Genomic DNA, 13,037 nt, shown 5'->3' on the forward strand with positions numbered 1-13,037 from the left:
ATGTTTGATAGTGAATTCATTTTTAGTTTTTAATTTTTGAACTTTATATTTGTTTCCTCCTAATTTTTTTACTACTATTTTTACTTATCTTTAAAAAAATAAACATTTTAATTTCTAGTCCAAAATTCTAAAAAAAAAATCTACTTTCAAGTTTTCATATACTTTAGATGTAGTGTTTATAGGTTTAATTTTTAAAAATAAAATAGAAACCAAAGATCAAATTAGTTTTTTAGACCTCGTTTGGTAACCATTCGGTTTTTTGTTTTTGTTTTTGAAAATTAAACCTATTTTATCTACATTTTTTACAATGATTTATACATTTCTTAAATACAATGGTTGAATTCTTAACCAAATTTCAAAAACAAAAACGACTTTTTGAAAGCTACTTTTTTTAGTTTTCAAATTTGGCTTAGATTTTTAAACTATTAGTGAAAAGTAGATAACAAATGAAGAAATTTAGAGATAGAAGTAACGTCTATAGGCTTAATTTTTAAAAAAACAAAAACAAAAAATAAAATGATTACTAAACGAGACCTTAAATATTTAAATTTTGAAAAACGACATTTATTTGTGTTTTTGAAAAATCAGAAACAATAATTAGAAGTTTGAAAGTAAAAGTTTTACATGAAAAACAATACGTTATTTATGTTTTTGAAGATTCAGAAAACGACACCTGACTTTGTTCTTTTCAAAATTCGCACACAACTTTGAAAACATTTCTGTAAAATGAGAGCCAAAAATGGTAACAATTACCAAATGTTTGATTATTGAAAAATAAATAAATAACTATTGTACCAACTCTTAAAGTTACAATATTGTCTTATACATCTTTTTACACTTATTAAGACTCCATTTGATAACCACTTTATTTTGTAATCATTTTATTTATAATTTTTATTTTTAAAAATTAAATTTATTTCACCCACATTTCTTACCATAATTTATATATTTCTTAAGTCCAATGGTCGAATTCTTAACCAAATTCTAAAAACAAAAACTCCTTTATAAAAGCTACTTTTTATAATTCTCAAAATTTAGCTTAGTTTTTTAAATCGTTGATGATAAGTAGATAACAAAAGAAGAAATTTGAAGGTAAAAATAGTATCCATAAACTTAATTTTAAAAAACAAAGACTAAAAACAAAATGGTTATCAAACGAGATCTTAGTTTTTTGTTTTTGTTTTGAAAATTAAGCTTATATCTACCACATTTTGTATAATGATTTACATATTTATTAAGCACAATGGTTGAATTCTTAGTCAAATTCCAAAAACAAAAACAACTTTTTGAAAACTATTTTTTTTAGTTCTCAAAATTTAACTTGGTGTTTTTTAAACCGTTGATGAAAAGTAGATAACAGGGAAGAAATTTAGAAGTGGAAGTAGTATCCATACGCTTAATTTTAAAAAACAAAAAAAATAAAAATAAAATTGTATTAAAATAGACCTATTAAACCCAACTATGAAAGTTTTGGAGATCAAACTTATAATTAAGCGGTTGCAAAAGAAAAAAAAATGAGAGAAATGAAATGGTATCTATAACTTGCATATAAAGATAAATTGAAGAGATTAATTATAATAATCTAGAGACATGGACTCTGAGAGAGTATTGATTTAATTTGGAAACAAATCAACTATTGAAGCTTCTTTATCCCAGGAAATGAAGGCAGAACAGCAATAAGAGCATCACCATATCCAACAGGCTCTGTCATGAAAATGGTGAATTGCTAAGCCATTATTCCTGTAACTTCAACGATATTAAAGGGAAAGAAAAGGTCAAAAACCGACTTACCGCCATCTTTTCGCAGTATCTTTACGACCTCTCCAGATATGTCAGACTGCAAAAGGAAATGAAGAAACAAATGTGCAAGAACAGTGAGCTAAAGCTTTATGTGATATAATAAGTTCAGTACAACCCAAACAGCAGAGGACAATGACAATAGAAGTTTAAGGTCAAGACTCGAACCTCGATAGGGATCTCGGCACCTAATTGATCAATGTAACAAAGAACTTGACCTTCTTTTACTACCTGGTTCTGTTTAGTGAATCAATGTTAGTAAAGTTTGGTGTATGATCATCATTTATTTCATCAGGGAAATAAACATGTCACAAGGTAAAAGCATATGGGAAGATCTTAATGCAAAAGACCAGAAATTGCTAAAATAATGCAGTTAAGCCTTCGCATCACATTATAAGCATCACATTGTAATTTATGAACTGTCTCGACAATTTCCCTTTTTCTTTTCTCCTTTAAGGGGGTGGGTGGATTTAACATACCTCTTTACAGGATGGGGGAGCACGCTTGCCTTTTATGGTTCGAGACCGCCTAAAAAACCCAACCTGCATTTCAAATCTCACCTTAACATCCATAACTATGGGCAAGAGAAAAAATAAACAATACGTTGGGCAAGAGAAAAAATAAAACAATACGTTGAATGCTTACTTTAGGAGATGGAAGTATTGATAGGCCTTCATCTGTAGCTTTCTCTACAAATCTGGAGATCCCTTCTGGAGAAGAAATAGGCTCTGGTTTGAATAAAGCCAATGATGTTGTTTTCACAGATCCGTTTGAATCTGATTGTATAGAACTTGTATTTTGAATAACAGAAGCTGCAGCTGGAACTGGGGGAAGAGGTAAATTTTCGCTTTTTATGCTCCTCGTCATCCGCAAGTTGAATCCACTGAGCTAATAGCACAAGGAGGAAAATATTTGAGACAAAGAACTTAGAGTAAAATGTCCTTCTCTTTCTGTAGAACAGTAGAAGGAAGAACAAAGAAAGTTCAAATTATTAAATATAGTTCAACACTTACTTTCAATTCAAATTCTGCAATCGAAGATGTCTCACATATGTTTGTGAGCAGGGTTTCCACCTGCATTCGATATAGAAAATTATGTTTCAAATTCCCAAAAGGACATGGTTAAGTTGAATAAATTCACTATTCCGTATGACAGGATCACCATGCAAATCTAAAAAGCATATAGGTTAGATGTTAGAAAGTAAGAGCTTGTTGAAAATATTCATTTTTCCATTTTCAAGCTGTTATATAAATGAGAATCCAATGCTCGATAAAGGAGAGGAGTAAAGTTACCAATATGGCTGGATCGTCTAATAGTCAAAGATGTTCCAGATACTCGATAGAAAAAGGTCCACCATACTAATCAAGTTTGTAATTGTTCAACTATCACAACTTTCCGTCCCCACCGTCACCCTTTATATTTCCTCTTCCCAACCAATAGGGAACAAGCCAAAAGCTAGAACGTACTTATGTTGAATAAACTTTTAACCCATAAAAGCCAATCTCACCTCATGCAAATTTGGGATAAGTTGGCTGACCAGACTGGAAGGCTTTATTTCTTCAGAACCTGTTTCTGATCTGGTTATGGCTGTACGTCATCAATAAGACAGAATAACAGATGCAAATTAGAGAGAAGCTAACATTCCAACAGGACTTAGGAAAGTAAGTACAGCTATAATGATGCATGTGTGTTTGCAAAATGTGGTTTGTGTTAAGTACTTTACAACCGAGGTTGACAACCTCGGGGAGATCGATTTGAGAATGCAAAAATTTAAATATATTAAAGGTGTACATGAATAACCAAACCTTAAACGTTCAACAGTAATTAGCATTTGAAAGTTGATTCAAGATGTTTTGTTGGCTTTTCCCAAGCCGTGTCCAATTCTATCCAATCATACCAGCTTACCAGTTTGTTCATATAAAATCCCTAATATAATTTTCTTTCAAAAGAAAATCCAATGTAAAACAAAGAACAAGAGAAACTATGAAATCTATATGAAGAAAAAAAATGCAAAAACTGACTTTTGACTACAATAACATTATGTTGGGTTTCATGAAGATTAAAAGATTACAAGTAACGAAGGCACATACTCCGGGTCTCGGGCGATGCACTACAACACACATACAAAGCATTTTGAGATGAATGTGATATAACCAAACTCGAATATCGATGTGGTGTCCTTCCTATCCAATTTCTTAAGCTACAAGGTGGTAAAGTAGAGACTCTTCCCCTACTAATATCCAACTTTAAGACTTTAAAATCTGCAGTTCTCAAGCTGCCTGCAATATGAGGAGGACAACAACAGCAGTTAAACTATGCCTATGGTCACAATAAATAAAATTAAGCTTCAATTATAAAGAATACCAAACTTTGTACCACTCTAATTCTTTCAAAAGTTGCAATATTATCTTTGCCCTTTCATAAACATTTCATTACTACCTAGGAATTTCTTTGAAACCTTGAATGAAAATTGTGACCGAGATTTGGATCATCACTCGTTCTGGGTCACATCACACCATTCCAAGTTTCAACTCCGAAATTTGAAAGGATTTCTACTCCCGTGATAGTTTTGACATCTTTATGAAAGTTCAAAAAAAGTACGGGTGTTTTTGCAACAAATGTCAAAGTACAAGGGAAGTTTTTAGAATTTAGCCTAAAAGTAAATGAAATAAGAATCTCAAATGAGTTCCACAACAATCTTAAAACTAAAATTGGTATGTCAAGAGGATTCATGCATTCTCATCCCCACTTCATATCATTGAAATTCAAGACTCGGGTTTAACTGGGGATAGCAGAAAAAGAGTTTGAAGTCAGACACATTCATTAAAGTCTATCACAATCCCAGCGAAAATACAACTTCAACGTAGCCTTGATTTTCAAAGCATTCCAGAAGGGTAGCTTCTTCATCCCCAAAAAAGAATTAAAACAGAACTCAACCGAGATACACATTCGCAATATCAGCTGAATTCATCAGTCACTACACCCATGCTCAAGACTAGTAAGTAAATAAATAAACAAAACAAAAGGACCCAACATAAGAAAACACTACGAAAGGCAGAGAGAAACAAACACTAACAGGACGCCATTGTAGAAGAAAGAAGCTGGAGGCAGGATGGGCAGAGGAGTTCAGAGTATGGTCCAACACTGCAAAAATATAAGATTAAAAAAAGAAAAACCTGTTGATTTCTGCTGAGACAGAACTAGAAAAAGGGCAAGAATTTTGGTGGACTGCAAAATCCCAAGATAAGAGAAGATTTTGCAAACAAAACGGGCTTTGGAATAGAAATCTGACGGAAACCCGTTTCAATTCATTTACAAAAAAAGAGAAAAAAAAACAAAGAAAAACCCCCAAAATTCGAAACGTTTTGTTTAGGTGAACAGTTGGGCCTAACAAGCGTGTCAAGCTTTTGTTCCTCTCTAACTTTAATCGCTCCCTCAAAGGTGAATATTGGAAAAATATCATTTATTTTACGTCATTTGTTTCTTTTTATAATTATGACTTTAATTAAATCAGAAATAATACTTTAATAGGTCTTTTAAATTTTTAATTTTATTTCCGATAGATCTCTTAACTTAAAAAAAATCTAATGACCCAAAAAAATGGATCAATCCAATCCTGAGATATCAACTCATTTGGTAAAAAAAAAAAAAATGAAAATTTTATGGATTGGGTTGGTTCTGGGTTCACTTAATATAACCCAAACGATCCCGAACCAACCGAAATTTATTATTAACTTTAAAATATTTTTTATTACTTATAACACAATTATTTATATATATATATTGATTTTAATTTTAATATTTTTTTAATAACTTATTGTTCAACAACTCTTAAAAGTAGTTTATTTGAATTTTCACTATATAAATTGAAATTGAGTTGTTGATCTTAATTCAATATTTAAAAATAATTAAATTAAACTTTTACATATTTACGTTTTACTCCTTTTTATAACAAAATTTTGAATAAATGATCCGATTAACCCAAACCAACCCAACTCAAATATTTCATGGTTGTGTTGGATTGGGCTCGTTTTTTAATAAGAGTTATTTGGGTTAAAGTAATCTGAATAATTGGGTAGGGTTTAAAATGTTTTTCAACCCAACCCAATTCAATCTATGAACACTCCTATATATATATATATATATATATACACACACAAAAACTTAATACACATCAAATTGAAAGTATAAAAAATTAACACTCTCCTAAAGTTGAAGACATATTGAACACAAAATTGAGAATTTATAATCACTTAAATACTTTTTGAAAATTCAAAGATGAAATAAAAACTAATTTAAAAGTTTAATAGCTACTTATATGTAATCTTTGATTTTTTCTATATATCTCGTAATATTGTTTTTGTTAGATAAGCCTTTTTTTTAGCAAAATGTGTGACATAAAGAGAATTAAATCTCTAATTTTGAAGTTAATAAAAAATTATTATTATGTTCATTTTGATCTAAGTGGAGCATGATTATAAATAAAGCAAATCGTTGGAAAATATTAAATGGAATAGAAAGACATTTGAATTTATTTAGTAATTAAACTGTCTGTTCAAGCATTAATTCGACCTACAAACTAATTTAATATACTATTCATTCAGCTCTATTTAGAGGGGGAAATTTTTTAATATTCAATTATTTTTACCACTATACCATTAAATAGTTAAATTCAATAATATTAAATGAATCATACATCATTTTTTTTTTTTTTTTGGAATAAAATCAAACAATCTCAATTAGTTTAAAATTAATTACCTTTCAACAAGTGGAGATAAAGTACAAATCTGTAGCATATATTTTGGTGTATATAGTAACCAATTGAGTTTTTTGTCTTGTTGGTAAGATTTTAATTTTTACCTAATAACCAATAATTTGATACCCATTTGCCCCTATAAGTAATTATAAAATTATTGCATTTGTTATAATATGATAATTGATTCAACAAAACTAATAATTTGATGGGTAAAAAAATTTTTATATAACATTTGTTCCTTTTAAATTTTATAGAATATGCAAACCATTGTTTAAAGGTGTATTTGAAATGATTTTTAAGTGTAAAATTAAGTAAAAGAAGACATTTGCATTCCAAACATGTCATTAGTTTTATAATTAATTTTTTGTTAGCATAAATAAATATCAAATCAAAGTCAAACAAGTTTTGCTTATGAAAATCTAGTTTATACATGGTTAGTGTTGAATGATATCATCTTATTTTCCAATGTTGTATTATATATATATATTCTTTTCTTTATGTGACGATTCTTCTTAATTCATTTTTGTGATGGTTAAAAAAAACAATAATTTACAGAGATGATGATAATAATAATAAGAAAAAAAGTATGGTTATGGTACTTAAATTTTGGGTCTAGTTTCTGTTTGGTCCATAAATTTTAAAATCTTACACATTTAGTTTTTAAGTTTTGATTCTTGTTTCATTTTAGTCCTTAGGTTTTAAAATATTACAATTTTATCATTGACATTCGAATTTGGCTTCAATTGGGTCATTATGTTTCAAGATTTATAATTTTAACCTCGATGATTCACTAAATATTCATTTTTTATCTTTAATGTTAATTTATGTTAATAAATTAAAAATCATTAAAAGAATTATAATTAATTAAGTTTCAATATTTTTTTATCACTTTTAAAATTTAAAATTTCAATTCATAATCGTCACATCAATGATTGAAATTTGAAAGTGAATAATTTAATAAAAAAAAATTGATGTTAAATATGTAAAATCTTGAAGTATATGGATCAAATTGAAACAAAACTCAAATCTCAAACATAAAGGTCTCGTTTGATAACTGTTTTGTTTTGTTTTTTTTTTTAAATTAAATCTATATCATTCACATTTTTTTACCATGATTTGCATATTTTTTACGTACAATAGTGAATTATAAGCCAAATACAAAAATAAAAACAACTTTTTGAAAGCTATTTTTTTTAGTTCTCAAAATTTGGCTTGTTTTTTTAAACCATGAGTGGAAAGTAGATAACAAATGAAGAAATTTAAAGGTAGAAGTAGTTCCAATAGACTTGGTTTTTAAAAATAAAAACAAAATGATTACAAACAGGGCCAAAATTACTACATTTTGAAACTTAAGGACTAAATTGAAACAACACTCAAAACTTAAAAAATAAATATGTAAGATCTTAAAACCTAGAGACCAAATAGAAATTAAACTCAAAATCTAATAAAAAAAAGTAATTTTTTCTAATAATAATAAGGTGCATTCATATTATCATGAGATTTGAATAGTTTTCAAACACGAAGAATTTAAGACTCTATTATTTTTTAATTGTCAATTTGAATATAAGTTATTTGGTCAGTAAATAATATTTTCGACCATGAGATTAAAGAATCAAATCTCATAGCTAAAAAAGTCTAAATTATTATTTATATACGTTAAATCTCTAAATTATTATTTATATACGTTAAATCTTTTAGTGTGAACAAAAATATTTTAGTGAAGAAATATATGAGTATTTGCCTTAATTTCTACTACATATTTAAATCTCAACTTGTCTAAGTCATCTTTCACAAGTTAAAGAAAATTAACTCTTTGGAGATAAAAACACTTTCATTTGTATAGAAAGAATCCAAACTCTCTTTTCTTTCGTCCAAAAATATATGTCAAAAACGAAAAACATATGATCTCCTAATTACTAAAGGTCAATTGAGATACGTTTATATCAACTCAATTCATAATTAGGTAAAAAAAAAAATAAATACTTGGTTTAAATACTATTTTGGTCCATATATTTTAAATGTTTGTTCATTTTGGTCCATACACTTTCAAAATGACCATCTTAGTCCCCATACTTTTAACTTCGGTTCATTTTGATCACTATACTTTCAAAAGGTTCGTTTTGATCCTTACACTTTCAAAAAATGATCATTTTGGTCCCTTCATTTCTTTTTTTACTTTATTTTTAAGGGATCAAAATGGCTATATTTTGAAAGTTCAAGAACCAAAATGAACACGAGTTGAAAATACAATAATCAAAGTGAATATTTTGAAAGTACATAAATCAAAATGTAATAGAGTTTAAAGTATAGGGACCAAAATGAACATTTTAAAAGTACAATGACCAAAATAAATAAAAGCTAAAAAGTATAGAGACCAAAATAGTATTTAAACCAAAGTACATCTTTAAAAAGACGACATACATTTAAAAATGGACTACCAAGCAAAAGTGAAGGGAAAGTAAAGAAAGCAATAAATTTGAACAAAACAAAAAAGGAAGAATCCCTAAAGCAATACACAACTCAATTATGGGTACAAGTTGGGAGCATAGAACAAAAATAAAATGAGAAAGGAAAGGAAATAAAGTATGTAATATCATAAAAGAGAGCTACAATTTGGATGAAATATTAGAAATTGAAATCTTTAGAACAAGTCTCTTGGAGCATTGCATCTGAAACATTCCATTCTACTTGCAAAGTTATGTACGTTGCACCCTGACCTGTAAATCCATCCTCAAAATTAATTTCTTATTATAACTTATTTTTTAATTTCATCCATATTTTCGAAAACTAAAAAGAAAAAGTAGTTTTTGTTTTTGAATTCAAATCATTGTAAGAAATGGAAGAAAATATGTTTGATTTTAAAAAACTAAAAACAAATAACGAAATGGTTACCGAATCGGGTCTTTAATTATCCATTTAAAAATGGTTCGAAGTAGAAAGAAGGGGAATATCATTGATTTTTACATATATGTAGTGAGTACGAACTCTTGCCACTAAATAATAGGTCATTGTTGTAGCATGAACTTAACATATTATAAAAATTAATTAAAATTCAGGTTGACACATGCGTACAAATTAACATTTTATATGCGCGTGAATAAACACAGTATAATTGAAAAGATGATGTTAAAATAGAGGAATTAGAGCTCCTTGAATAAAGATAAGAACAACATTTTAAAAATTCAAAATAGTTTTTGAAGTGTAAATAAAAATAAATTTTTTTACAAACATTTTTTTTCAAGTAAATCTGGACTATCCTAAGTTTTCTTTTGAAATTTCATGGCTAGCCCATGAAATAAAATATATTATCATTTATAAAAACATCTATAAAACATATACCTATAGAATAAAATTGATAAAATTTCAATGAAAAATGATATTAGAGTTACATTTTTATTATTTTTTTAAGTTACTCAAAAGTTAATTTGTGTATTAATCAAAATTAAGATCTTCCAAACTTCAATAATATTGTTATTAGTGAGTTTGGAAACAACATTAAACATTGTATCTTCTTAAAACTAATGAGTAAATTAGTATAAATTGAATAAGAATAAATGAATCAACGAGAATTTTATGTTCAATTTTAATGAAAAACAAAAATTTAAAATGAAAATTGATATAATGTGGCAAGTATAGTGATAAAATTTTAATTTCTCCTTGTTAAATAAAATGGTAATAAAACAGACTTGAATAATTTAACCTGAACAAGATTAAAATACTAATTTAGGCCTAATGCTTAGGATTTCATTCTATTTCAAGTAGTTGTACTCATAATTGTTCAAATTTAGTCCATTAATTTTCAATAATTCTTAAATTTTAATACGCAATAAAATTTCTTTTATCAAAATTAGTTAAGTAATAATAATATTTTTCATGCAAATATGTTAAAAATTTATAACCAAAATGCCATTAGGGATAAACATTTTTTTCCCTAAAAAGTCATCAAATTAAAACAATCACTAGACTATTTTTAATATTTATTATAAATATATAAACTATGTCAAAACTAGTTTAGCTAAACGATAATTGATACCATATTTTTTCTTAGATGTTGAAGGTTTGATCCGACAAAAAAAAGGACAAAAATTATATATAAATTAATAATAATTAAAGAGTTGAAATGGGTAAGAAAATCTGACCTGGAGCAAATCCAATCACCAGACATCCAGGAAGACCCGCCACGTAAGCCATTACTACTGCCAAATCCAAAGCTTCTAGAACCACGACACGTCACATCAAAATCAAACCCTCCTCCACAGGCAGCTGCTGCTGACTCATCCTTAAACGCACCGCATTTGAAGCAGGTCGACCGGTTCGCAAAGTTGTGGGTCCCACAATTGCCTACACCGCAGTACCAATCCCCGGGCCGGACATCGGATCCCGGCGAATAAGCAACTCCGCCGTATGACGACGGAATGGCTCTTCCTCTGCCGCCAAACACCCCTAATTCAGCTCCCAATTTTAATTCCCCACACCGTTGACAGCACTCTCGCCGTTGGAAGTTCAAGTGCTGACATGATCTGCAGTTCCAATCCCCCGGCCTGTTCATTTCTCTGCTGACCACCACATTCACTATAAATTTATAATTTGCACATGTCAAATTTTTATTACTTTTTTTAAAATATAATTTTTAGCTTTATTTTTTTTTCTAATGTGTAGATCAGAGATCGACCTCTTACCTTGAGGTTATCATACACACTTTATGTTAGTTGAACTATGTTTATTTTGATTTTATTTTTTTTTATTACTTGTGTGATTAGAGTGAGCGGCTAAAAAAAGATACAATCAAGATTCGAAATATTGAAAAAATTGAGATCATGATTTTATGAAAATTATGAAATTTTATTAAAATTGTTATAATTAGTTAATGAAACTTTTATTGTGTTTTAACTAGACTATATAATTGGTAAGTTTTGATCATCATTTTATAAAGTAAGACAACATTAGATATAAATTATAAATGTCTTATAAATGTCAATGCGAGAGTAAAAAAAAATAAAAAATCTCAATTTATCTAGATTTCGTCGAAGTGAGGGAAAAACAGAATAAAAAAATTCGAGAAATATCGAAATTTCCTCAAAATGGAGGGTAAAATGAAATTTTCCCACCGAAATTTCAATGGAAAATTTCTATTATAAATAAAATAGAGATGCATCAAAATAGTGCTCGTTTGAACCTTTAAAATTTAAAACTAAATCATACAAATTTTTATACATACATCTTAAAAAGCTTTCTCACTAAAATCATTATGAAGTAGTATAGGTACAATTGAATTGATTGTAATTCATAGTCTTTTAAGTTATTGATAATTTAATAATATATAAAATTTCTTGGATGGAAAGATCATGGACACAAAAATAAAATCACAAATAATGTAAAATAGTACCTTTCTTTATAGCCAAAGTGTGTAAGAAATAATATGGAAGAGAAAGAGAATTGGTTGATAGAAGAGGCAAATGAGAGGAGTTGTTTTTATAGCCAAAAAGGGAAGAGATATAATAAAAACAAAGTGTTTTGTGTACTTTTTTTTTTTAAAAAAATATTATATTGGTTTGGTTGTTGTTTCTTTGTCTTTCAAGAAATGATGTTGATAAATGAGAATGGAAAAAGAAATTAAAGCAAGGAAAAAAGGAGAAAAAAAGAAGGCAATAATTCAAACTATGGGCGCTTCAAAAGAGATATGAGATATAAATCTCGAATTTTGAACGCAAAAATGTTGCTTTATTGATTTGTGTTTGCATGCATGCAATGAAAAACCCTTTTGAAAAATCATTGTAATTAGTTGTTTGTGGAAAATTACCAAAGCTTATTATTTAATGCCATTGACAGATTATCTTTTAATTTCATTGTCGGTGTGGAACGATATTTGAATGAATATTTTCGTATATTGATTTGAGATTTACATAGCAAATTTATACTAAAAAATGATTAACTGATTCCTTAATCTATAGCTTAAATATATGCATAATATATAAATTAAGACATAAATATGACAACAGGCTGCATTTATTCCTTTATACTTTATGCTAAATTATATTTAATCTTATTCTAATTTATCATTAATATATTTTGATCCATTTACTACATTTGAATAAGGAAAATTGCAATGAGTGACAATTTAAGAATAGTGTTTTACAACCATGTCTTCTACCGTTCAGATTTTGCAAATATATCGCATTTCAATTTCTCTCATTCTCTCTAAAATCTTCATGCATAGACCGCATCTCTCTCACTCTCACATTCATGTGAGTGACAATTTAAGAATAATGTTTTACAACCATGTCTTCTACCGTTCAGATTTTGCAAATATATCGCATTTCAATTTCTCTCATTCTCTCTAAAATCTTCATGCATAGACCACATCTCTCTCACTCTCACATTCATGTGAGTGACAATTTAAGAATAGTGTTTTACAACCATGTCTTCTACCGTTCAGATTTTGCAAATATATCGCATTTCAATTTCTCTCATTCTCTCCAAAATC

General features: G+C 28.1%; 2 protein-coding genes across 3 annotated transcripts; both read right to left on the reverse strand.

Annotated features, from left to right (window-relative positions):
• Positions 1–1,515: 1,515 nt before the first annotated feature.
• LOC120085140 (biotin carboxyl carrier protein of acetyl-CoA carboxylase) lies at positions 1,516–5,203 on the reverse strand. Its single transcript, XM_039041016.1, has 9 exons — positions 4,874–5,203; positions 3,888–4,076; positions 3,305–3,384; positions 2,811–2,870; positions 2,443–2,685; positions 2,277–2,339; positions 1,966–2,034; positions 1,792–1,837; positions 1,516–1,704 (listed from the first exon to the last, which is right to left on the reverse strand). Exons 1-9 carry the CDS (start codon positions 4,881–4,883, stop codon positions 1,634–1,636), a joined length of 831 nt encoding a protein of 276 aa, XP_038896944.1. The 5' UTR covers positions 4,884–5,203; the 3' UTR covers positions 1,516–1,633.
• Positions 5,204–9,057: 3,854 nt separating this feature from the next.
• Positions 9,058–12,070, reverse strand: LOC120086594 (uncharacterized RNA-binding protein C17H9.04c-like). Of its 2 annotated transcripts, none has more exons than XM_039043324.1 (3): positions 11,940–12,070; positions 10,693–11,106; positions 9,058–9,270 (listed from the first exon to the last, which is right to left on the reverse strand). In XM_039043324.1, exons 2-3 carry the CDS (start codon positions 11,100–11,102, stop codon positions 9,195–9,197), a joined length of 486 nt encoding a protein of 161 aa, XP_038899252.1. In that variant the 5' UTR covers positions 11,103–11,106; positions 11,940–12,070; the 3' UTR covers positions 9,058–9,194. The 2 variants fall into 2 exon arrangements, with proteins under 2 accessions (XP_038899252.1, XP_038899251.1); XM_039043323.1 differs by having other exon boundaries at positions 10,693–11,125; positions 11,940–12,007.
• Positions 12,071–13,037: the final 967 nt, after the last annotated feature.

This window comes from Benincasa hispida, chromosome 9 (assembly GCF_009727055.1).
Source record: "Benincasa hispida cultivar B227 chromosome 9, ASM972705v1, whole genome shotgun sequence".
Lineage (NCBI taxonomy): Eukaryota > Viridiplantae > Streptophyta > Magnoliopsida > Cucurbitales > Cucurbitaceae > Benincasa > Benincasa hispida.

What these genes read in the sequence shown, in the direction of transcription:
- LOC120086594 (XM_039043324.1), bottom strand. Translation starts at nt 11,102, where the DNA reads ATGAACAGGCCGGGGGATTGGAACTGCAGATCATGTCAGCACTTGAAC. An exon ending in GGTGATTGGATTTGCTCCAG is followed by an intron (nt 9,271 to 10,692) that starts GTCAGATTTTCT and finishes ATGGATTTACAG; the next exon opens with GTCAGGGTGCAACGTACATA.
- LOC120085140 (XM_039041016.1), bottom strand. An exon ending in TGCATCGCCCGAGACCCGGA is followed by an intron (nt 3,385 to 3,887) that starts GTATGTGCCTTC and finishes GATGACGTACAG; the next exon opens with CCATAACCAGATCAGAAACA. An exon ending in CAATACTTCCATCTCCTAAA is followed by an intron (nt 2,340 to 2,442) that starts GTAAGCATTCAA and finishes TTTGAAATGCAG; the next exon opens with GTTGGGTTTTTTAGGCGGTC.